General features: G+C 36.2%; 1 protein-coding gene across 1 annotated transcript in view; it reads left to right on the top strand.

Annotated features, from left to right (window-relative positions):
* The first annotated feature begins 343 nt into the window (after window positions 1–343).
* The window catches only part of LOC121369193 (SRSF protein kinase 3-like), a 78890-nt gene continuing 52127 nt past the window's right edge, over window positions 344–27106 (top strand). The window contains exons 1-2 of the mRNA XM_041494111.1: window positions 344–416; window positions 506–581. Of these exons, the coding sequence (XP_041350045.1) occupies window positions 392–416; window positions 506–581 (101 nt within the window). The 5' untranslated portion in view covers window positions 344–391. The remainder of the gene's footprint in view (window positions 417–505; window positions 582–27106) is intronic.

The following is a 27106-nucleotide window of genomic DNA, read 5'->3' as shown; positions in this document are numbered from 1 at the left end:
AGGTCAAGTGAAACGGGGCTGGGGGTCTCTAGTGCCCTAATAATTCTGAATAAAAAGAATTATTGGTAGTAAACCTTAAAGATTCCAAATTTAAAATGAGCTGAGATGTGATCCCTTTATTTTCTGCAGACGACAAATACATACTGTGTGGTCAATCGTCTGAATCTTTGATTCAATCATGATCACGCTTATGTAACTGTGATGGTTGAATGCTCTTTTTAATGAACGAATTTTGGTTGTGTGCGAATTGTGGCGAGTTCACCAGTGGACGAATGTTTGGTGGATGAATCGTCTGTGGACGAAATGTGCAGCGGACGAATCGCCCGCAACTCGTCAAAAGATGTTGACGCATGCGTACTGAGATCTCCAAATGTAGCTGAGGAAAATAGAAATGAGCTCTAAAATCCCCCGAAAAGGTGAAGTATTTAGTTAATTTATAAATACTTCATTTGATTTTGAATTATTGGACATTTAATTTGACCAAATATTGCTGATTTCATTTCAGCTTTGGCTATCCAAGCTCGTAAGAAGCGCTCCAAAGCGAAACCCCGTTTCAAAACTGACGACAAAAAGAGATCATCGTAAGTAATTTCATTCACGATCTGACTCACAAAAATGTAGACATCGTGTATTAAACATTTCTCATTCTGCAAGTCCATAGCGTTAACAGTTTACCTGGGTATCCGTCGAAAATTATGGCACGACATGTATCACATTAAATTCCTTAATAAAACGGTATTTAATAACAAATGTATATGGAGCCAAACACAAAAATGTATCGTCCATTCACCGGATTACGTCAGTAACCAATTTTCGTAAATTGTCTGTTAGTTATTTTCTTGGAACACAGAAGAATCATTGAAAATGTGCAAATGGAAAACATGGTTTTGAGCTACAACCTGATATTTCACTAATTACCACAAAGGTTTTCACCAATATACATATTAATTTGCCCAAAAGTCAACTTTTAAGTTTGATGTATCGTCAACGTCCCTAACAAATGCCAGACAACTCGGCCCAGAGTTCTGAGACAACCCGGTCCACCGCGAGACAACTCGGCCCGGAGTCCAGAGACAACTCGGCACAGGGACAATCTTGTCTATTGTTGGACAAGTGTTGTTTTTTAAATTCAAGTATTCTCACCGAAATAAAAGAATGTGTTTTTGTTAGTATTGAATTAGTCCCACCTTAACCTAAACGTCCCGAAACAAAGTGTCATGTCAGATTGATAAATTGCTGATCCATTTATCTTTGAAGATAGTTTCCGCTGTTCGAATAATTTGTTTTTGTTCTACAGTCGGTGACCTAAACATTGGAGATGATCCCAGAAAAAACATGCAAACGTTCTTTATCGTACTTTATCGTAGTAACAACACTCGCGGATATAGCCTCCTGACTTCCAGCAGCCTGTCGGCCTGTGGAAAGCTCTACGTTTTATCTCTATGTTCTTTTGGTGATTAGTGTTTTATTTCGTTATTATAACTATTTATGTATATGTGTTCTGTTGGTTTTCTAGAAACCCATCCGACACTACGATATGCGCGTACAACATGCACAATTGTCATTCTTAATGGTAACCATATAGTTAGCGGTATCTATCAGTATAATGCATTATTATTACTATAGTGCAATACTACGACATGGCCAACTATCATACTATCACACGGGGCCGAGTTGTCTCGGACACGGGGCCGAGTTGTCCCTCGTCCCCAACTGTCAACGTCCCTAACTACGTTATGCTTCGAACTCTCTTCCCTTATTATTTTTTTCGTGCACAGTTTGCACAATCAACATCCATTCAGCATTCAGTTCATTCAGGCTTATAGGTTTAGTGATAGTATTAACATGTATGCCGAAACGTTCGCAAGTCTTTTCGGAGAAAGATGAATTAACATTTGGTGCGTGTCACATGACCACACACATGCCAGATCAACACGGCCAAAGCATTTAATTTTTATGATTCTGTTGTTAGAATTTGTTTTCAATTATTATATTCGATCTGCAAAAGGTATGCTGCATTTTTGTGCCTCTATTGTAGTAAATAGTAATCCATTCATAACAATTGTAAATAATTTTGAGCTTATAAATTGTGTTAATTATGGATCAGTTCATTTAAAAAGAAGAAGATATTTTACAAACTATTCACTGATATAAACGTAATGGCTTTCAGTATTGACATCAAATGTTAGCGATGTGTGTTGATAAAACGCTGACCACACCAGAACGCTTGACTAATTGAATTTTTCCTTTTAAAAAAATATTTAACTAAGTGTTCATCAACTGTGCATAGTTAAGAAACATATTTTTTCATATAGTAGCCTTAAAAATGGAAAATGACGAACTGCACATGCGTGTTACAATACTTTTTGCAAATGCACATGCCTAAATGCAGTTAGAAATGTCGTACTCTTTCCTGTTTACCAGAGAGTGTTTCACTTTTGTTTTACATCCACACTGTTGATTTTTTTATGTTAATTGATTGCAATCTATTTTATTTCAAGTATCGTAGCTGAAAAATGTAGAATAATAATTCTGTAAATATCGTATACATGTTTTTGTCGTTAAGTGAACGCAGTTTGGGATGTCGATGATATTGGTTGGTCATTTTGTCCCAACCTTTGAAGTTAACATAGATCTACTAAAAAGCTTTCAGTGTTGCTTCAGATGTTTGAAATATGTGATGCCTATTTTCTTTATGTACATGTAAGCGAACAGGGAACATTTTGTTTTCAAAATCTGGGTAAGTGATACTTCTAGTCAACTGAAAATTGGTTACCAACTACTTTTTAATGTTTTAAAATAATGTAGTGATCTGTAAAACGTTTGTAGCGAATCGCAATGCGATACTGAACAAAGTGTTCCCTAGCGAACCCAGGCATCAAAATAATCATGGTGTGTGGTAACTCACACAGATTACCACAAAATGCAGGCCTGGTAACCTATGGTGAGTCGTGGCATATTTATCAAGTTTACAATTCCCATCATTTTTTCCACTTTATCATGCAAATCACTGTCCTAATTATAACTTGAAGTATATTTGAAAAAACAAGCCACAATGGGTCATACTGTTTACCGAGCTCAACCAAGGACTACTGAGAGCAACCAAGAATTACTGAGCACAAGTATACAGCTACCGAGAGCAAGTATAGAACTACCAAGCTAATCAATAAGGACAAATAAACACAAAGTGAAATAAGACTTATTATTTTATTTATTTAACAAAACACACAGTGTAGATGATTCGTCACAAGTGTTTTTTAATATTGAAAATATCAACAGTTCTAAAGACACCTCCATCAGTAATATGACATCATCACAATTAGCACAAATTTGTTTTGACGTCACACATTTTAACTAAATTACGCTCATGTATACATCGTTGGATTCTTAATATCTGTGAAGGCTGCTGCAAGTGGATGGCACGACGGTTGGATCCGCCAGGGATCTGGGTGATGGGGGGGGGGGGGGGGGGGTTGGAGCTCAGTAGATGTAGGGTGGCTATAGAGCGTCGGCAGTAGGTTAGGTTTAGGTCTGTTCTGGGGTCCCACCCCCGCCCTCTCCCGGTTTCCCAGATGGGTCACACTGAAGTTAGGGATATGAGCAGTTATCCTCCTTTAACAACCCAATAAATAAACCTGTATGGCTCGGGCCCAACCTTCTCTTCTTTTCTCCAGGGCTTAAATTTCTCTTAATTGTAATTTATATTTTATTAATTTTATCTTTTTGAACTGCCCGCTCTAAAATTGACGTCTAAAATATTACATTTTAAAATTATTTAGGGTTATATTGTTATTTATTTTTGGACTTGCGCTTTCAAATTTAAAAAAAATCTAAATTGTCCCTTAGTATTCTGTCCTGGACCACGCCACTGCCTATCCAGAGACTTGGCCAGCGACAAACATGCCTGAAACCTTAGTGGTATATGGGCATGTTAAAAGTACTCACTCATGTATACAGGTCTTGTTCGCTTGTAAACAAATGACCCATTGACAGCAGACCTTGTCTTTTACGGTGCACGAGTGTGATCACGATTGTCTAGTGCACGTAATTTCAATCTGGCGAGTGTGAAAAATAACACATGTTACACTTAACAAACAGCACACATATTTTGTATGTTGATTGCCACTATCAGTGTTTCTGTCAGAAAGAAAGTTTTGGGTATAGCGCTATGGAATTGAATGCAACCACAGTCAACATGAGGTATGGGAGGGCCTCCCCCAGAAAGAAAATGGGTTAAGTTTAGGGTTATGATTAAAATAATTATACAGAATTGTAATGATAAGTAATTAATTTTGACAAAAAGTTAACTTTAAAAAATAAAATCTGCCAAAAAATCTGGGTATGGCACCATACCCGTTTTACCCTTTGGCAGAAACCGTGACTATTTACCTTATGTAGCTGATAGAAATACCTTGTTTAATAATAACAGAACGATTAAAAATGTGACATGAATGGTAGCGTCCATGCAAGCTTTTAAAGCCGCACACCCTAGTTCCATCCAGCGAAAATAAATTATAATTTGGTTAATCTACAAACCTGTAACACACTTAGATCACGTTTTTATCAAATGGAGTGAAAAAGCAGGTTTTATATCGATAAATACCATGGGAATCCCCATGTCCCAATTGCTTGAAATAATTTTGAAAGTTAGTATTCTGATGTCACCGGTAGATGTCGCTCGAAGCACAACAATGCCTACGTCGCGAAAAATTTCACAGACTTGGGGTGCGTTCGTTTCACCTCTCCTGGACATGTTCCAACTGTTCTGTCCTGGTTGTATCCCCTCTCCGGATATCGTAAGACTTAGCAAAATTATTGGTTTTAAGGGTTTGTAACTTTTTGTACTGAGACACTTACTTGTCTGAACTTTATTGTTACTGAAAATGTTCACGAACTGTGAAGAAAAATCTCACAAATGAACAACAACAAATCGTATGTTGATTGCGCGAACCGTGCACGAGAAAACAAACCGAACCAAAATGATAACGGTCACGTGATATACCAACGTCTGTGACATTGAAATGGAAATATCCCCTCTAAAAATAGATTGGACCTCGCTTTCTTAAAGTTTTTTCTCTCGACAACACGTCTTGTGAAAAAATGCATTTCATGGTTTTACAAACATCAGGATTACCAAAAAGCACTTCAGGTGAATGGAAATGTGTATTCTAAATAATAAAATGTAAGTAAAGTGCAATTTTATTTGTGAAAAATGGGGTTTAATAGCGAAAAACAACGCCGTAATGGTTAACAAATAAACGTAACTAGGGTGTGTCCCTTTAATATATGACCATTACTTATCTTTGCTATACAAATTGGAAAACACTGGTTTAATAGATATCTTTGAAGACATACCAATCCGATCAAAACTCTTTTACCTATCTAATTTATTATTAATTAGAAACGTCCACAACGTCTGATAAGGCTAACTCATTTAAACTGTTCATATAGTTATGAAAAAAAAGGAATTGAATTAATTAATGGCTTCTGTAGATTACACAAATGAATTCGTTACGGAAATCAGTGAAGTCTGTAAAATTGTCTGGATTAGTTCATAACTGTTACCTTACAAAGCTTACGTGAGGTCCTGAAAATGGCAAGTGTGGAACTTTCTACTTTAAAAAAAAAAAATGAAATTTAGACAAAGAATTCATAAGTAGATGGAATAATGAAAAGAAGGAAAAGAAATGATCATAGGTATGTAGGAATAGGTCAAGGTCTCGTTTACAAAAAAAAGAGTTTTTTTTTTTAATGTCTGTTATTTTTATTTTTTTATCTTTAAACAAAATCAAATAAAACTTTGAACATTTAAATATTTGTATTTCATACAGAGGTTAATGAATGTACATGTACATCTGTTACGTATATATGTACAAAATATAGTAACACTAATCAATGATTGTAGCTGACTATTTAATTTTTGTTTGTTTCAATACATTTGTTAGAAAGTCACAGACCATGTGACTGGAACATGATTTGATGCCCAGTACTCTGTGGCATATTGACCAATCAGAGCTATCGGGGTCAGATAATTTTTACTCTTGTAACTCTGGCTGCATGCACACGCTGGTCTACTTAACAACTTGTTTTACATTTATGATGGTACCTGTCTAAAATTATGTGGGTTTTTTAGATTGTCTTTATTATGGTATCCCACTTTTGGAATAAAATCCTTTGTAATGTCAGATTTTGTATATTTTTTATCAACAACATTAGGACTGTTCTAGACCAACACTGTCAGTTGAACTAATTTTAGGCCTACATTTAACAAGTTATTTAAAACATAAAAAATAATAATATAAGAGGTCTTAATCAGTCAGTAGTGCATATGCTTGGGTCATAGATCTAATTGAACTCTCTCCTCAGAACCAGATGTTTTTTCCCCATCCCAACTATCCTAATCATGTCGTCGTACATAATAATGACAAGTTGATTCCTACACATTTAGCTGCACGTTTATCAAACCATCTAACACTGAAAAGGTATCTATAATTGTGTGCATGAAATTATCTGAATAGTACATATTGAAATTAAAAAATCAAGTTGTTTGCATCAGTGTATGCCATAATTATATTTCTATATTTCCTGAAAGGGAAAAGAAGTCAGACAATACTAATGAACCAAACAACATAAAATTAGAAGAAAACATTATTGGTTTATTGATTCATTTTTGCAACATGTGCCTCTACATTTACATGTACCAATTACTTCATAAATTAATAATGCTTGGTTTTCACTCGCCTTAGCATTTTGATGACTGCGATTTTTCATTTGCCTAAGTATTTTGAGGTGTGTGATTTTCACTCGCCATTGTCTTTTAAAAGCCAAGGACTGACAGCAACACATTATTACCTTGAGACTTTGCAAATTTGCATATACATGTACCTTTAAATTTGCATACCATTATGACATGGGTTAATACACTAAATTATTACATGGATTTATGCCATGGATATCATGGGTAAGTTATGGCTTAAAAATTAATATAAAACATAAAAATTACTATTTAGTAAGAAATATATTATTCTAAATGTGCCAATAGCACCAAGTATAATATGTAGAACAGGTCATGTTATAATGTCTGGAGGGTGATATTCTGCCTATTATAGCTTTAATAAAGCACAATCATAAGTACTAAGTAATAACTTAGTATAACATTTTATACAGTAAGCCACGCCTAACCACCCACCCACGATCCTCCTCGACTGGTACAACATTTTTGCAACTAGCCAGATTATTTTCAACCTGAAAAGCTTTTAAAATTTTGGAAATACTACAAACTACTAAGCGTTATTATTCTAGAACCCCAAAAAAGAATTCAAAATAAAAATATGAATATTTAACAATTATTAATTATATATGTTTCAATTTTAATTTTAAGGATTGTCTGTTATTTCTGTTATAATTGTAGGTTCAGTTCAGTGTTGGTCCTTGTTTTGGGGGTACCTACCGCTCGCACACTTCTAGATCATTTCTTTTGTCCTGGTTTATGTTTGGCGATAGCTGATGTTTTAGGAATCTGTAGATTTTTGAAATTTCATTGGCTTTTGTAATTTTGCAGTGAGAAACTGTTTTGTCAGTAGATCTTTTCCACTGTCTTGTTTCTGGGTCCAGGCAACACGTGACATTACTAATGGTACAGGTATTAGGAATTGGTGGGATTTTCTTGTTTGATGATTAGTTAGTTGAACCAACCAATTATCGGTTATCAATATTTTAAACCTTTTTTTACTCAAGGTTAAAAATATGTAAGTTTGTTTGGTTATTGATACCACTGAAGTGTAATGTTACCTAAGGTATCTAATGGATACCAAAGATAAGAATAAAAGTACTGTCATCAACGTCCCTAACTGCATTATGCTTCAAACTCCATTCAGTTTGTTTTCCCCGTGCATGGTTTGTGCAATCAACATCCGATTTGTTGTTGTCTGTATGTTGTTCATTTGTGAGATTTTACTTCACAGTTTGGGAACATTTCCATAAACAATAAAGTTCACAAAAGTAAGTAGTTTAATCAGTGTTCTCGCTGCTCTATTTAAGCGGGGTGGCTTGCCCTGCTATTGCATTTTGCCGCCCTCCTTTATTTTTCTGTGTCCCTTTTTATTTTCCCCGCACCCTACTATATTTTACAACACCTATCTCCGTTATTTTCAAATGCACACTTTTTTCCACACAAAAATAAATGATCAGTCTGCACAAATCAAATGAAACAAGCCTCTTTGTGTGTACGAAAAAGAAATTGACAAAAAACTTCAGTAGCTTACGACAGTTGCCGTAACATAATTTAACAGTATTTTAACAGCCTTTATTTTGTACCATATCTGTATCCATTTGAATGTTTGATACACACAATAAAAGTTATATCTTATTTGAGCAATGAAAACTTTTTATTTGTTATCGATTTGGCAATCTCCGACTGAAAAAACACTTATTTAGTGCCAAATTTGTCACATTATCAGAATGGTCTTTTGTCCTGAATTGCAGATTTAATTGGTTGTAACTAATGATTTTTACTTTGTCATTTCTTTCATTCTGTTTATTCAGCATTTCTTTATCAAATATTATGAACTTTTCATTTTTGGGGGGATATCACCTGTTCTAAAAACGACAGAAGTGGTAGTGCTCATAAAATCATTTATCTTGGAAAGGAAAGGAAATGTTTTATTTAACGATGCAATCAACACAATATGGCGTCGGAACATTTATCTTAGGTGCCAAATAATATTACACTGCCTTTACAAAAACAAAACTACATTTTATCAATTGGCGATATCAAAGTGATCGATTCATTTGATGAAGATGAAAATAAAATAAACATTATTTGTTTATCCCACATTAGGAGATCACTTTACAAAAATCTTTATTGTTTTACATACAGATCTGTGCGTCATCTTAAAATGAATAGTTTATAAATTGTTTTAATTAAGACATCATTAGAAAATTTTATATTTTACAAACTATTCACGTCTGAATTGACATCAAGTGTTTGTTAGTGATCAAAAAGGGGGAAAACTAACTGGTCTTTTCACAAATCCTTAAAAAATATATTCAATTTGCAAAAGGTATGCTAATCAAATAATAATCAAATAATTTGTCCACTGTGCATATTTCAGAAACATATTTTACAATATAGTGGCTTTAAAAATTTAAAGTGACGAATTGTGCATATGCAGAAAAGTAATTTTTCAAACGCATGTACTTTTAATGCAGTTAGATACGGTCACACTTTCTTGATTACTGGATGGTGTTACACTTTTGTTTACTAGAATAGATTTGTCCATGTTGATTTTTTTTCGTTAACTGATTGGAATATATTTTATTTCATTTATCATAACTGAAAAAAGAAGAAGATTCTATCCGTAAGTATAGTATTCATGTTTTTTCTGTTAGCCGAACACAGTTTGGGACATCGATGGTATATATGTACAATTGTCACTTTATTTTTTATCTGAAAACCTAATTTTCTTTTTTAAGTTAAAGGAAGAACTTCTTGTCCTTTGAAAAAAAAAAGTCATCTTCACATGCTCCAGTGAAAGTTGTGACCTTTGTTTGCTAACGAGGTTTCCAGTCATGCTAAAAGTGTCTAGATAAACCAACTGTTATAAAATAAAGATTATTGGTAAAACGCACAGATCTCGCAGTTCAAAATAGAACGTTGAATTACTCGACTTTATCCTACGTTAGATAAATTTAAGATAAACAAACACAAAATTGATTTAACTATTTTTATTGTAGGATATATAGAGAATAATACATGAGTTTCCATTTGATACCATTTATCTATACGAGTTGTTTGAAAACATATCCAACGATCGAAAGCGAGTTGGATAAGTTTTGAAAGTTGTAAGATAAATGGTAGCCAACGGATACGAATGTAGTATTCTATTTCTTACATGCCTCGAAACAATGAAAATGTAAACAATATAATGAACTAAATTATGTTGTTACAGAACGTAGCCTAACTGGGTCATGGCGTATGGATACTTGGCTTTAAGCATACATACCACATCATAACCAAAACACTACTGTACTAACAGATTCATTTTCCTTAAAACATAGAGCATTCTAAAACATTTGCTGGCCACTCGGAAAATGAAATTGATGAAGCATTGCAATAATACAGCTAATTTTGAATTTGAATGACATCAGTATTCCAATGATGTCACTTTACATCTCCTTACAATAACACTAAACTGGATCATGACCTCTCAGAAACGATCTTCAACATGTGTTGTACATGTATATATACTAGCCGGCATTAATAACACAATTTCCTTTTGTCAAAATAATATACGTTTCGGTTGGACTTCGTTGACGCTATTCGTCAATGTACATGGTACAGTGGTACACATTATTTCAGCAGCATGTAAAGGTCGACTTCCGGCCTGTTCCCAACATAAGGGGAACAACGCTAAAAACGCATTATCCGGTAAATCGCGCACACGCAACCACTTGGCGAAATAACACTTTGCACATGCATTTCCTGATACCCGGGCACACTCAGAACACGCGGGTGGCAATGAGTATCTCACTCCTACACGATGCCTCGGTTGAACAACACCGATCGGAATCAAGCCATTGGCTTGTTGAATGCCGGAAACTCGCAATTGCGGGTAGCACAACAGTTCCACGTGCACCCGTCAGCCATTAATCGGCTCCTCAACCGATATCAGACGACAGGGACCGTCAACGACCGCCGTCGTTCGGGCACACCCCGCGTAACGACCAATAGACAGGACCGGAACATACGGTTGCGGCACCTGCGCAGTCGGTTTTTAACAGCCGCAAGCACTGCCAGGACTGAAGTGGGAACCAGGGGACGACTCATCAGCGCCCGAACTGTCCGGAGACGTCTTGCCGCAACACGACTGCATTGCCACCGACCCTACCGTGGCCTTATCCTCCTGCACAGACATCGTCAAGCAAGACTCTTATGGGCCAGGAATGGTGGGCATTTGCGACCCAGGAGATGGCGAGATGTCATCTTCTCGGATGAATCGAGATTTAACGTGAGTGTCACGGACAGACGTTGCATTTACCGCCGTCGTGGAGAAAGTGTCGCGCAGGCCTGTGTTCTGGAGAGGGACCGCTACGGGGGCGGCGGAGTCATGGTTTGGGGTGCCATCAATGCTGACTTCCTGTCCGAACTCGTGGTGGTACAGGCAAACCTTAATGCGCAACACTACGTCGACAACATCCTGCGGCCGGTCCTCCTCCCATTGATGAGACGGCATGGCGGAAACAGGCTCGTCTTCCAGCAAGACAACGCTCGGCCGCACACTGCCAGGCGTACACAGGCGTTTCTTCGTGCCCACCATGTCACTGTGTTGGACTGGCCAGCAGTTTCCCCGGACATGAACCCAATAGAGCACATGTGGGACGAGCTGGGACGTCGTGTTTAAAACCAACCGAATCCACCACAGAACTTCGTTGAGCTGCAGCAGGCATTGCAGCATCACTGGGCAGCCATCCCACGACGTGTGGTGAGGCGCCTGTGCATGTCCATGCCTAGGAGGCTGCAGGCGTGCATCGCAGCACATGTAGGTCACACGAAATACTGACCCCCATGACGTTGACATCGCCAGAGACGTTATGCGCGATTCACTGTTGCGGGTGACAGTGCCAGTCAGATGGGCCAGTGGTTGGTCTCACTGGTGGTATCAGTTTCATTTTTGTGGGATCTCGCATAATAAAATAAACTATGATAATTTCCGAGATTATTGCCGCCTAGTATATGCTTTTGATACACAACGGTGATCTCCTAAACGGGTGTGTAAAAAAAAAAATATTATGTATTTATACAAAATGGTAACGCCATATAAACGTTACATTTTGTAGATTAATATGCAAATAATGCAGAGTTGAAATTTGTAATTACCATTTTTATAAATACCATTCGGGTCACTACGGCAATTTTCTTAGCATAAGGTATGTATATGTTCATTTATAATCGATCACCAGAAATTGTAATCGATTAATTGGAATTTACCAACTAATCTTCGATTATTCCAATTAATTGGATCACCACTAGACATTACCATACTTCAGTTTCTTGGACTATTTCATAGTTGCCCTGGCTTGATGTATGTAAAGTTTGTTTTATTTAACGACGTCACTAGAGCACATTGATTTTTTATTTTATCATCGGCTATTGGACGTCAAACATATGGTCATTCTGATACTGGCTTTTTAGAGGAAACCTGCTGTCACCACTTAGGCTACTCTTTTACGACAGGCAGCAAGGGATCTTTTATTTGCGCTTCCCACAGGCAGGATAGCACAAACTATGGCCTTTGTAGAACCAGATATGGATCACTGGTCGGTGCAAGTGGTTACACCTACCCATTGAGCCTTGCGGAGAACTCACTCGGGATTTGGAGTCGGTATCTGGATTAAAAATCCCATGCCTCGACTGGGATCCGAACCCAGTACCTACCAGCCTGTAGACTGATGGCCTAACCACGACGCCACTGAGGCCGGTGGCTTGATGTATGTAGGCGTATTGTAAACGTACAATTTGAAATAGCTGTTCAATAAGATCAGGAGTTTTAACTTTAAGATTTTTTCATTTTGTTGAAAGTTCGATTAAATATTATGTAGTGATTCACAACTATTATTGGTTGCTTCTTTTTCTGTAGTTGTATCAAATACATTTTTTTAATCTCGACGTGAGGTCCTAAAATCTTGAAAATTAATTGATATATTTGTATACAATTTTTAGATAGATGCTAGTAAAAGCACTGCTGTTTAAAATTAGTCAGAGTATATGAAATGAAATGTCCAATTTGAAAACATTGAAACAAATAACCACCTAGTAGTAGTAGTGGCACTTGTGTTCTGTTTTGTTTTCATTATGTACCCTCAAGTTATTTACTGGCAGAAAGCCTCATATATAGTAACCTCCTGATAACCTGACTATTCTCAGCTTATTTTGATGCCTGTTAATATTGATTGTGAAGGATCATTCAGTTTGTAGTATGGTTATGCAGTTGTCAATGGGTGTAAACAATAAATAAGTTACCAAACATGTTGTTTGTTTTCTTCTGTGGTAAAGTTGCCAACTTACTTTAATACTATTTGATTATAAAACTAAATAATTTGTAAATTGGAAATATTAATGGCAATCAACCTTATTTTAGACAAACATGTAAACTTGTAAAACTAAATAAATTATATACTGTAGTTCTATCTAGAAAGTTTGCATGCTGCATAGTACTGCGAAAACTGCAATTGACTACTGAGCGTAGTACTTTCTCTGTGTAATAGTATGATTATATTTGTTAAGGAATAAAAGACAAAAATGCTAGTACTATCAAAAACTGAAAATTGAAAAATAAAATTAATGGCTGCCCGGTCATATGTGGCCTTTGATACGACAACAAATTTCAATCACAAATTTCAATCACGTTCGAAACTGAAATAACTTGATAATTACAAAGCTCCTAATAAATGTATTGAATAATGTGTACTTTATTTATTTTAAAACAAATATATATGTTCCTATTTAATTTTGATTGCTTAATTGATATTCGTCAGCACTGCAACAAAAGCTAAGCCTAAGGTACTGTTGATAAATATAGACTGACAGCTAACCCTTGAGCATGCGCATATTGCACTACCTGTCTAATCAGCTGATGTAAAATAATGACAGCTTCCTGTGGGACCATGTGATTTCAGAGGTACAACTTATATTAAATAAACACAGTGGACCTAGATTATTTGCCCACTGTTCAGTTTAGAAGGGTAAATTTTCCTGTTAAAAGATGCATTTGTTATTTCAGCCATTTGGAACACATCAGCTCATTGGACTTGCTTGGGTCTATTAATACTAATAGACATGGGAAACCTTTTTCAGGCGTTTTTCGGGCGTTCTAGCAACAGTTTATAAGCACATGCATGCTGCACATGATGTGGTCAAAAAATTATTTTAAATATGCATTTTAAAACGTACTGCATCAAGCTGCTTCAACACAAAAATACTTAATTTTATGTCAGACAAAATGACCGCTAATATTAAGTTTGTGACTGTCAAAGCTTGACAAATGACAAATTTGTATCGGACACCGTTCGTGACCGACCACTTATTTCAAGGCTTGTTATTGGTAGCCTACATCAGACTAAATAAACATTTCACATGCTAGGATATTTAACAGCTTGATTAAACATTTGATTAGATACTTCACAACTGGCTGTACATGAATATTCCAGGTTTGCTTGAAATGGGGTTAAAAAAGCTACCGGATGAGTCAGTACCAAAACCCACAAGCCCATTGGGTGACTCATAATTTTGCCCTCTGTGATATTGATCTCCAAATTTGTAAAATCTTTCAAACCATGTATTCTATTCACTGTTAGCACTGCAGTTGGAGAAATTTTTTTTGGTAAAGAAATAATAATAAGATTTTCGCAATTAAAGCGTTTAAAATTAATACATGTTGGTAACAAACATAATTATCATGATATTGGCCATTCTTATAGTAAGTGGTGAAAACGGTTGAGTACTTCCGATATTAACCCATTCGGAATACTCCATCCTGAATTTGTTAAAGAATTTCTCCGAGATAAATGAATTTTGCGATACCTGAAGATATTGAGCTGGAATTTAGTTTATGGCTTAATCATGTATTGTTACATATATAAAAGTTAGCTTTCATGGTGATTTGCTAATATTTCAGTTATGACCCTTGAACTTAGGTAGGGGACATGTATACATTGTTCTGATTTTTAATTTTACATACCTGCGATATTTGCTTTTTTCTGCACAACTCTTTACGCTGTGTTTTAATTTAACGTTTGGATTTTTGTATTGATTTTGCTCATCATTTCATTTCACATTTATCTTGGTTTAACACCCATAGCTGATGTATTTTTCATGCTGGGATATTGTTAAACATTCATTTGGAATAGCTCGGCCAATTCCATATACAATTTGATTCATACTCATCGACTTGTGTCGTACTTTGCCTAACACATAATTATTCTCAGTGGGTATTTTCGTAAATTTCTGAATAGTTTTTAGAGATACGATTCACTGTTAGCACTGCAATCGGAGAACGTTTCTTTGAATCTAATATTTTTTTCTCTCCAGTTTTTAATTCTACCAAGTGTAGAATTAACATGTTATTCCATTGCATTTTATACCAACATGAAACTGGTTTCTGAGGATATGTAAGAAATAGAATAATACATTCGTATCCGTTAGATACCATTATCTCACAACTCAATGTATAAAGACGTATCAAACTTGCTTTTGCTCGTTAGATACATTTTAAAACAACTCGTGAGATAAATGGGATCTAACGACCACTCATGTATTATTCTCTATTCCATGCACCGGCCTCGGTGGCGTCGTGGCAGGCCATCGGTCTACAGGCTGGTAGGTACTGGGTTCAGATCCCAGTCGAGGCATGGGATTTTTAATCCAGATACCGACTCCAAACCCTGAGTGAGTGCTCTGCAAGGCTCAATGGGTAGGTGTAAACCACTTGCACCGACCAGTGATCCATAACTGGTTCAACAAAGGCCATGGTTTGTGCTATCCTGCCTGTGGGAAGCGCAAATAAAAGATCCCTTGCTGCCTGTCGTAAAAAAGAGTAGCCTATGTGGTGACAGCGAGTTTCCTCTAAAAACAGTGTCAGAATGACCATATGTTTGACGTCCAATAGCCGATGATAAGATTAAAAATCAATGTGCTCTAGTGGCGTCGTTAAATAAAACAAACTTTACTATTCCATGCATGTATGTATCTGTACCAATAATTTTGACAATTTCCATAAATACCCGTTGTCAAACAATATTTCTTTCATGCACTGATGTTGGTTTGAACAATATGATATACACTTATATTGTGATTAGAAACATTAATACCAATCCCTAGTATTAGTAATACATATAATAATAGCTTGTTATTGTCATCAGGAATGGCAAAGTCTTCCTTTTGTTGAATAATATTCAGTCTCCATATCAATGTTAGGCATTTCAGTGAGATGCACAGTTTATCAATGACAGCTTTTGTGCAGTAGATCCACTATTTTAGTTCTAAGTAGGATCCATTGTCATGAGATAATGTTACTAATTGAAAACACATGCAAAATGGTCAGTTTGCTGTATGGGTTTCAAAGTGAAAACCTTACTGTCTGCTTCCACTGATTGATGATGCTGTTTCATGTTGGTAGAATGACTCTCTAATGTATCTTAAGTCTATTTTTCTTCTGGAAATTAACTTCAGACACGACAGATTAGTTTTTCATTGATTACGTTCGATGTGTAATCCAACAGTAAAAATAGAACTGAACAGAATATTTATTTGTCCCCCAGATTAGTATATATTTTAGAAATCTATGTGTAGGAGGTGGTTTTTTTTTATGGGAAGTGGTGATTTGTCTGATTTCGCCAGTGTAGGTCATAAGTACATATTCCCACTGTAAAAGTTCCCATTTCAATTGACATCTTGTATTTGTACACTTGTTTGGGGTGGGATATAGCCCAGTGGTAAAGCAATCGACTGATGCACGGTCTGTCTAGGATCGATTCCAGTTGGTGGCCCATTGGACTATATCTCGTTCCAGCCAGTGCACCACGACTGGTATATCAATGGCTGTGGTATGTGCTATCCTTTTTGTGGGATGATGCATATAAAAGATCCATTGCTACTAATGGAAAAATGTAGCGGGTTTCCTTTCTAAGACTATATGTCAAAAGTACCAGATGTTTGACATCCAGTAGCCTATGATTAAGAAATCAATGTACTCTAGTAGTGTTGTTAAACAGAACAAACTTCTTATTAAAGGTACATTGTTACATGTAGGTTACGAACTAAACAGAACACAAGCAGTATTTCAAATTGAAGACATATTTATTTCTGTTACAGTATTAATATTTATTAATTTAAAAAGTAACTACCGGTATCCTGAGTAGCCATTTTACGATTTTTGGCAAATAAATTATTTATATGAACATTATATTAAAATTATAATTTGCTTGTTTTTTTCTTGCTTAGAATATGATTATATTTCTATAACCAATACATTTCTGGACATTGTAACATTTTGTAATATCTCAAATGACAATATCAATTTTGGTGTAACAAAATAATTTTTGAATGCTCAGTTTCCAAGTTTGGGCAGAACTTTAAAAAAAAACCAATCTCCCTACCTTCTTTCCTTTCTCTCCTTTGACGCTTTACATTTCTTCCTGATCTGACAGCCTCTGCTATCTTTCAACTTCTTTCGCTGTCCACTTCCACATCACAGTCCTTATCTATCCAACCACAACAGGTACTTGTCTCTTGTGCCTATCTGTGCCACACACCTGCCATTTCCCATCAGCTTTAGCTGTGGGCTTAGTCTGACCATTTCAGAGAGTTTTCAGTATTTACTTCTGGCATTGGCAAGAGGCACTTTTAACCACCTACTATACTCCCCTGCTATTGGCAGTCGTTAGTTAGTGCCGTGGGTCAGACCAGAACATTTTACCGCTAATACTAAATAGCTGCTCTACAGCAGCTGTGATGGGATGGAATTCCAAGATACTTAACAGCCAGCTTACAAAGGTAAGGCTGATATCCATGGTGCATATTCCATCACTCGGGAGCATCACTGTTTCCTGAGATGCATGGAGTTGAGAGATAATCCTTGATCTCACTTTTCACAATTCAAAATTCCTATGTTCACATGAGGTGTTGCTGGTGTATTTTCCATGAATTTGAATATTCTGATTTTCTTGTGGAGGTGAAAGCATGCACTCGACTTGAACTATTTCTTGATTGTTGGAGATGAGGGAGCAGTGATGTTTCAGTAGATTGCGCTTTGCACCATATTCCTTGGAATTGGAAGTACCCCACTGGATGCTTCTTCATAAGAAGACAATGGGAGATCAGTTCTGTTGTCTACACTGATCGACCAGTGCTGCATCCATCTACAGGCACTGTTACTTGAGTTGATGTTAAACATATCTGAGAGGTTTGGTAAATTATGAGTAATCAAGAAAGTAATCACAGATTATGATTTCAGTAGCAATGTAATTGATTACAGTTGTGAGAACATGGCATTTTTAAACAAGAATCGATTATCATTACATGAAAACATACAATAATAATCAATTGTAATCAATTACGATTACCCCATTTCTAATGGTACAATCTGGAGTACATATATCTTCACATGGCGAATTCAAAAGGAAACAAGCTAAATATTTTGACATTTGAGGTTAGTAGTCATTAATAACTTCCTAATTTGTGATGAGTTAGTTTTAGGGCTAATGGAAAATCCAACAGGCTGTGACACAAGTTTCAGCGAGTTCAAAAAATACAGCATTTCTTAAAATTGCAGGGTATATACATGGAAGTTTGGTATGTGTGTGTACCTTGCAAGAGTACTTCTGAGAGTGGTGATTTTTTAACATTATTTTGGACTAGGTTTGAAGTTTGTAGGCAGCATGGTTGGCACTATATGTGTATTATAGTGGGTGAGGGCAATTGCTCACCTTAAAAACTCAAGGCCTGCATCCCCCAAACTGTGGTATACCATGGTTCAAATATTGTTGCAGTAATCAACTCTAGATTTGATAATAACGGACATTTTGCATGTAACATAATACACTAAACAAATAAATACCAAATATTCAAGGACTACATTTCAAACTCCAATGAACAAAGATATCAAATTATGAAGAAATAAAAAAAAAATCTATATCCCAACTTATTGTAAAATTAATGTAACTTACATGTCAAATATTTCAATATGGTGCCCACATATCTTGATGTCAGGGTTTCTGCCAGAGGGTAAAACGGGTATGGCGTCATACCCAAATTTTTTGGCTGATTTAATTGTTTTAAGTTAACCTTTTAACAAAAGTAATGACTCTTTATCATTACTGTATGATTTTCTTAACCCTAACTAACCCTAAGCGTAACCCATTCTATTGCATTCAGCACACACATTGTAAATATTCAATTGCATAGCACCATACCCAAAAATGTCTTTCTGGCAGAAACCCTGAATGTGATAGTTCAGTGCTTTGAATTCTAACTTTTTTCTTTTTAAATTAACCAGGTCCTATCTTTCAGCTTCTTTTGTTGTCCAACTCCACATTCCAGTCCTTGTTTCTCTAACTACAATAGTTGCTTGTCTCTTGTGGTGATATCCTTGCATCACACCTTTTATTTCCTGTTAGCTTTAGTCAAAGTAACCAAATTGTCTTGCACACAATTATTCTTCAGTGCTTCCATTACATGGACTTTCTTCATGATTTTTGGATCAAAATTATAAAACCAAGTTTTAGCTTCACATTTTAGCATAATGATTTGACTTTCTAGTCTGGGGCTTATAAAACTTCTATAGTCAAGACTCGAGACTTAGCAATGCCATACAAATTGTTCAAAGAAAGAAAGAAAGAAATGCTTTATTTAACGACACTCAACACATTTTATTTACGGTTATATGGCGTCAGACATATGGTTACGGACCACACAGATTTTGAGAGGAAACCTACTGTCGCCACTTCATGGGCTACTATTTCCAATTAGCAGCAAGGGATCTTTTATTTGTGCTTCCCACAGGCAGAATAGCACAAACCATGGCCTTTGTTGAACCAGTTATGGATCACTGGTCGGTGCAAGTGGTTTACACCTACCCATTGAGCCTTGCGGAGCACTCGACAAATTGTTCATGTATGACGTCATTAGAAATTTGAGTAATTTGAGTCTTGGACTCCAAAGTTTTATTAGCATGGGCCCTTGTCTTCCTGAAAATGTAATCAAAAGAGAAGTCAAAATGTCAAGTCTTACCTTTTGATCAATAGTCAACATTCTAGGGACCCATTATTCGAAAGATTTATTGCTACCTGCATGTAAAAGTGGTAATAATGCACTTGTATTAACACTTAGGTTTGACAATGACATTTAAAGATTTTTAGCTAAGTGTCTCTGGAGGTCGGTAAATTTAAAAAATAACTGGTCCCACCCCACTCCCCCCATGAAAATTGATGGCCTCAGTTGAGTTAAAACATGCAGTTTGTTCATGATAAATGTAGGTGCAAATTAGGAATCTGGAATTAAATATGGGAAACAATGATGACTCTTCAAAAATACACTGATTTGTATTCTTTAACTAAGTTTGAGATAGAAACAATCTCAGGAAATGTATTAATATCTGTTTCAGTCTCCTTCAACTCTTTCCATTTTTTTGTTTTGACTGATGACTGATTTTGTTCAGCCATCCAAATAAGAAACCTAGGTGTCTTATACATTCACCTGACAGCCCCCCCCCCCCCCCCCCCCCTACTTAGAAATGCTGATTGCTATATCATGGGGACAATATTTCAAAACTGGTAGTCGGTTCACATGATTTTTGCCTTGTTACAATGTAATTTTTAATAGTGATATAATATTCTACCACAAATAATAACTGCTACCTGTTGGACCATGCAATTTCACAATTACAACTTAAAGGTAGGGTCAACTCAAACAAGAGCCGTATATGAAAGATGAATACCCGGACCACCAACACATACTAGTTGACACAAATGAAAAATGTGTAATTTGAGAGTTAATAAAAAACCATGATTATTCCTGCTAACTGGGGGCAGCCATTTTGTTTATTTTTTGTGACATCCGGTGGTATAGCTTGGGGCGAAGTGGCGTCAGCTCCGTCCATCTCCTTTATGCACAGTGTAAACAAATGCTCTAATTTACGACAAGGCTTGACTTGATAGAATAATAAACTATTTAACTAAATATATTTCAGGTTGCATCAATAGAACGAAATGGAGTTATAGTATTTTTCTTTTTTTAAAAACCAAAGAAAAAATACATACTATTAGGCCTATTGGTAGGGCACGTTCGAGCAAAAATGACCACTTATGATGCCCAAGTGATACTTTTCTTTTCTTTGGGACGACGTAATTGGTCAGTTTTGTGATTTTAGATGGGAAAGTCTACTTAATCAAGGGTTTTACAGAATTACTTACAGTAATAAAGCTGGGCTGTTGATAATGTCCATTACGATTTGAGGTGTATCCGTGCTGTTATCACACAATACCCTGTGATCTTCATAAAAGAGGCACGTCTTTTTAGTGTGTCTAGACACAGTGTCTGGGGACCGTCTAAATATACACCTTCCAGTCAGGAACCACAGGTACAGGACGCAGAAAGAAAATATCAATTAACCAAGAAAACACTCCGATTATTGTTTCAGTACGTGGGTTAATATATGTATGAAACATAATAGTTATTTCAACACTTTGACAATGGTGGTTTATTTTGTATTGAAAAATAATATATAATTGGTGCTGGCTTACTTGGATGGATATTATTACAGAACATTGCGATGCATCCGCAAAAAGCAGGTATGTTTTGTTTCTTCAGTTCGAAGACTAATTCCTGACATGACATGTTAGGTATTACGTAACCACCAGCTCACCAGAGGGCGTATTCACTGGGATGGTACAAAATGGCTGCGCCCGTTATATATAATAGCCGTCACATTTAACCGTTTTATTAATTAACTATAAGATTATACTTGTTGATATTAAGCAATAATGTGCATTATATATCGTTGAATATGTATACCAGGCCAAATGCCTTAATTGTCCCCTCCTTTAAGAACATTAAATAAACACACTGGAACTGTCTCCTTTCCCAGTCAAATGCAACAGTTCTATTAATTACTCTGAAAATCTGCTATCTGCTTAGTTTGTAAAATCAGTTGATAGCAGATGTATTAGACTACAGTTATGTAAGCATATAAATATATGCATACTGCATGATATGGTTAAAAAAAGAAGCTGTTTTAAATATATGCTTTTTTAAACATAATGCATCAAACTTAATAAACACAGAAATACTTCATTTTGTGTTGGATAAAAATGACTGCTAATATTGTGAAGTTTTATCAGTATCAAAGCTTGATGAATGACAAATTTGTACTAGATGCATATTTCCAGGCTTGCAGTTGAATCTCAACAGGTACATATAAACAGTTTTTTTATTTTAAAAATATATTTCTTATATCCAAGAAAAATGATTTGTATATTTAAGATGAGTCCTCCCCAACCTAGGGCCAGGAATGGATGTTAGAACAAAGGGCCGTATTATGAGATTCTGTTGCAAAGTATGCCTCCAGATATTTTAAATACATTGAAATGTTTTATGTCGAACAAAATGTCTAGACTTCCCACCCCAACTCCCCTATTCCTTCAATATAAATGCTGAATTTCCTCAAGATTGTATATAGCCTTTGAATATTTTTACATGGGTGTAATCCATTTCCAATTTGTTGCATTTTTACACCAATTAAATATCATTTAAAAATATATTATAAAATATCAAATGCTTATATTCAAATAATTACATGTAGAATACTTACTTATCAGCAAACGATTGGTAAGCTTGGCAGATCTGACAAAATCCTGTAGACTGCTCTTCATCCAGTTATGAGCCTCCAGTTTATTTTGTTGGAGATGCTTTGTGGTTATTTTTCTGCTGGTTTATTCAGCTGGGTAATTACAGAGGTTAAGAAACCAACTGTGGATTGATGCTTGTGTTTGTTTACATTGTGTTATGTATGGTAAAACATCCACATAAATCATTGTGCAACAATTGTTCCATGAAATAAGAAAGAACAGTTGAGCTTCTATAATGCTACAACCGGTACTACAGTGAAACTCCTCTAAATCGAACACCAACAGAACAAATAAAAAGTCCAGATTTAAGGTGTTAGAGAGGTTCTGTTAAGTACTTAAATTTTGAAAATGACCATTAAAAACGTCCAGTTTTGAAGGTATTCCATTTTACAGAAGGTTAGTTTTGAGAGGTTTCACTTGTTTATACAGATAACAATGTATCTTGCTTTAGTACATATTTTATTACTGTTTTATGAGATTAGGAGAGAGTGGAGTGGTTAGGGTCAAACCCAATTCTAACATGATTGTGAAAACAATCAACATTTATGGATCATCAATAGCATATAAAAAATTTTATAGTTGCGTCTTCACTGGTGAACTAGATGCTTATGTTGCTCACATTTATTGACATATTTGTCATGTATTATACAGATATAATAGAGGTATCTGTTATGTACTTCATTTCCCAAGGCTAGAATTACACCATGGCAGACTTCTGACCCTTGACTGGTTGTTTGTTGACGCTAGTTCCACGTACTGCACATAAAACCATGTATTCATGCTATTGACCAGCCTCGGTGGCGTCGTGGCAGGCCATCGGTCTACAGGCTGGTAGGTACTGGGTTTGGATCCCAGTTGAGGCATGGGATTTTTAATCCAGATACCGACTCCAAACCCTGAGTGAGTGCTCCGCAAGGCTTAATGGGTAGGTGTAAACCACTTGCACCGACCAGTGATCCATAACTGGTTCAACAAAGGCCATGGTTTGTGCTATCCTGCCTGTGGGAAGCACAAATAAAAGATCCCTTGCTGCCAATCGGAAGAGTAGCCCATGTAGTGGCGACAGCGGGTTTCCTCTCTAAAATCTGTGTGGTCCTGAACCATATGTCTGACGCCATATAACCGTAAATAAAATGTGTTGAGTGCATCGTTAAATAAAACAATTCTTTCTTTCATGCTATTGATGTATATATACTGAACAAAATAAGAAACTTCCCCTAACTTTGCTTGAACATAACTTGATGAAAACAAACCAGGGGAATAATTGTTATATATGTGTTTAAAGAGTGTTCCATGATGCATGGTTTGGTGCAAAAATCATGGCCATAGGTTAACAGAAACTGGGAGAAATTTTGACCAAGTGTGGTAGGGGTTAAAAAAACAAAAACCCACCCACTTAATAACTGGTATGACCACCTCTTGAATTGACCACTGCAGTGCATCGCAGGCGCATAGAATAGACTAAAGTGTTGATTTCTGCCTGTGGAATATTGTTCCATTCCTGAATGAGCGCTTGACGAAGTTCGTTGACGTTAGCAGGTGGGTTGGGATGACGCCTCAATTGTCTGTCCAGACTATCCCAGACATGCTCGATGGGGTTGAGATCAGGACTTTTAGCGGGCCAGTCATCAATGAAATCAATGTTATTTGTCCTAAGAAAATTTACAGTGTCTCTAGCTGTATGAGAGGTGGCATTATCATGCTGAAAATTTGAGATGTCGGCGTTGTTATGGAACAGAGGAATGACGTGATGAGCGAGAATGTCATCGCGGTAACCTTGAGCATTTAAATTGCCATCAATGACGACTAGTGGTGAACGATAACCATGGGCAATGGCTGCCCAGACCATGACACAACCCCCACCCCCGAAACGATCTCGTTCAAGAACACAACAGTCAGCATAGCGTTAAGTTCTCCTACAGTAGACGCGCACCCTGCCATCACCACGTTGTAAAGAAAATCTGGATTCATCCGAAAAAAGAACGGTATTCCAGCATCGCCGTATCCAACAAGTGTGTACACGTGCCCAATTAAGATGATTTAGATGATGACGTTGCGTTAAAACGCATCCGATGTAAGGACATCGTGCATGTAAACGTTCTCCCGCAGACGATTACGAACAGTTTGCCCACTGATTCGGTTATTATGAAGCCCTGGTGTGTTAACAGCAGTAGCAGTGGCAGTTTGGAATCGATTGCACAAATGCGTGTTCATGATATAGCGGTCTTGACCACGTGTTGTAACACGCGGACGTCCACGACGTGGCAAGTCGTTGGTGCTTCCTGTCGTTTGAAATCTTACCCGAAGATTTCGTATCGCTCGACTAGAACTCCCAACATGCCTTGCAACGTCTTCTGTCGACATGCCAACATCAAGCATGCCAATCGCCCATTCGCGTAAATTATTGGGTATTCTTGGCATACTAAAAATGCTACAATGTAAAAAAACGTTTAATTGTTTTACAAATTTTGAAGCGTTTTCGTTCACTTGACAACATTGTTAGTAAGACAAGTAAAACAAATTGACCGAATACTACACGGGACATGTCGAACCATGCATGCACGTGCAAATTGAATTTCACGTTGTCGACGATTAACAGTGCAAAAATAATCGATAAAATTCATGAATCCTGATAATACAGCTCGAGGCTAATACTACCTATATCATTTTATTACACAATGAATTCTTTAACACAACAAATACTATGTGTACAAATCGGAAGTTTCTTTTTTTGTTCAGTATATATATACTTATACTTTAGCATATACAAGTACTGGCATAGCTAGGTGTGAGTGAGGTTACGGTTCACAGCCTTTCTCAATTACAGAAAATTATATTTCATCTTCACCCCCAACCCCCACCCCTACCCCTACTGAATATAAAGCTCTGCCTACATGTATGTCAATATGTATATATATATATATATATATATATATATATATATATATATATATATATATATATATATATACCAGTGTTTGTTTTACTTTCTCTCAGCAACCTTTGTGCATGTATTTTCATTCACATGTTTAAACCAGGTCATGTACATTATGTTCAGGCAGGAACTTGCAGCTTCCTCACTATTTTTTTTTTTTTATCTTCCAAGAACTGTCTTAATTCCACAGTGATTGATTTTCTGCCTGCCAGTTAGCTGTAAAGCAGAGGTACCTGGCCAGATTCCCTCTCAACTACATGCTTGTAGGACAGCTCTTGCTGGCTCTACTTGGCTATTCCTTTCATCTGGACATTGATTACATGGCCTACTAAAGATTGCTTGTTTCTCTTAACCACACTTCAGAATAAGCAATTCTGTAAATGGTGGGAGGTTTATTACTCAGGAAATGGGATTTCTGTGGAAAGTTTAGCTTCCAGTGAAGGCTTGGAGGCCAACGGTGGTGGTGGTGCTTCTTCTTTTTTGGTGTATATTTAATATTATCTGTCGGATTTGTCTGTGGTTAGGATGTCGAGTGTCGGCTTCGATCGTACAAGGATGTTAACATGTCTGTGAAAAGCTAGCCGATGAGGCCAAAAACGGAGTACGTGGGTGGTGGTTTTTTTACTTATAATGTCTATCATTGTCTATCATTCTGTTCCTGTTATTATGTATGTATGTAGGTTAGATGTATGTAATTATGTAGTTTATAAGTCATGACTTTTTAAACAGTTTTAAGATTACTTACCCAAATATTATATTTATTATTCTAGACGTACAAGGCACAGGAATGTAACTTATGTATTTCTATAAATTACTGAAAAGAAAACCAAGCAGTACTGCAGGTAATCAATATTTTTTTCAGTCACAGGGATTTTACTGACTTTGAAAAGTCCTTGAATTTCAGTGTGGTGCTTGAAAAGTGCTTTGGTAACATAAATAAGGATATATATGTCATTTATGATCTTATCCTTTAGACGAGCATTAATTTGTTTTTAAATGCTTGACTTTTATATAAAGGGGGTAAATGATAAAAGCGTTTACATTTAACATATTTGTGTATATTTAACATATTTGTGTATGAAAAATATTAACAACTAAAAAAATCTGACATACTTTTACGCTACATTTATTATTTTTGATAATGAATTTTTAATTTACAGGTTATTACAAGTACATGTACTAGAGATATTGCTAATCAAGATTTTGAAAACACACTGTTCCCTGCTGTATGAGACAATGCTACCTGTGCTCATGTAGTAAAGTTATAGTTAATAAAACACTAAAATCCACTTCAAAAACGCTTATTGAAATACTAAAATAAAAAGTGAAATGTTAGGAGTTTGAGGTGGGGTGGAAGAGAGTTATAGTTGACGTTAGCACAGTATTTTTTAGAAACTAGATTTTGGGAGTTTTCTTGAAAATATTCCATGATCCAACATATTTTTATGCAAAAGACGAAATATTCAAATATTTCGTCTCGATCACCCTTGATGGAATTAGTTTTTTTCAAATAGCAAGTTTAGAATTTGCAGCATGTTTAAATAATTTTAAAACTGTGTTAATAAAACCATCAACTCATGGTACTTATAGTTGAAATTATTTCACTCTTGACACAAACTGATAACAGATGTGATCAAGCACTGGGTGGGGGTTTTTTTGGGGTTTTTTGTTGTTGTTTGTTGGCAAAGCGGTGTTTAGAGGTCAGTGGGTGTTACAGTATGTGGTTGGTGGAGACTTATTTAACTTCACATTACACATTCCTGTTACTAA

The sequence above is a fragment of the Gigantopelta aegis genome, chromosome 3, assembly GCF_016097555.1.
Source record: "Gigantopelta aegis isolate Gae_Host chromosome 3, Gae_host_genome, whole genome shotgun sequence".
Taxonomy (NCBI): Eukaryota; Metazoa; Mollusca; class Gastropoda; order Neomphalida; family Peltospiridae; genus Gigantopelta; species Gigantopelta aegis.
This window is presented reverse-complemented; position numbering and strand designations above follow the sequence as displayed.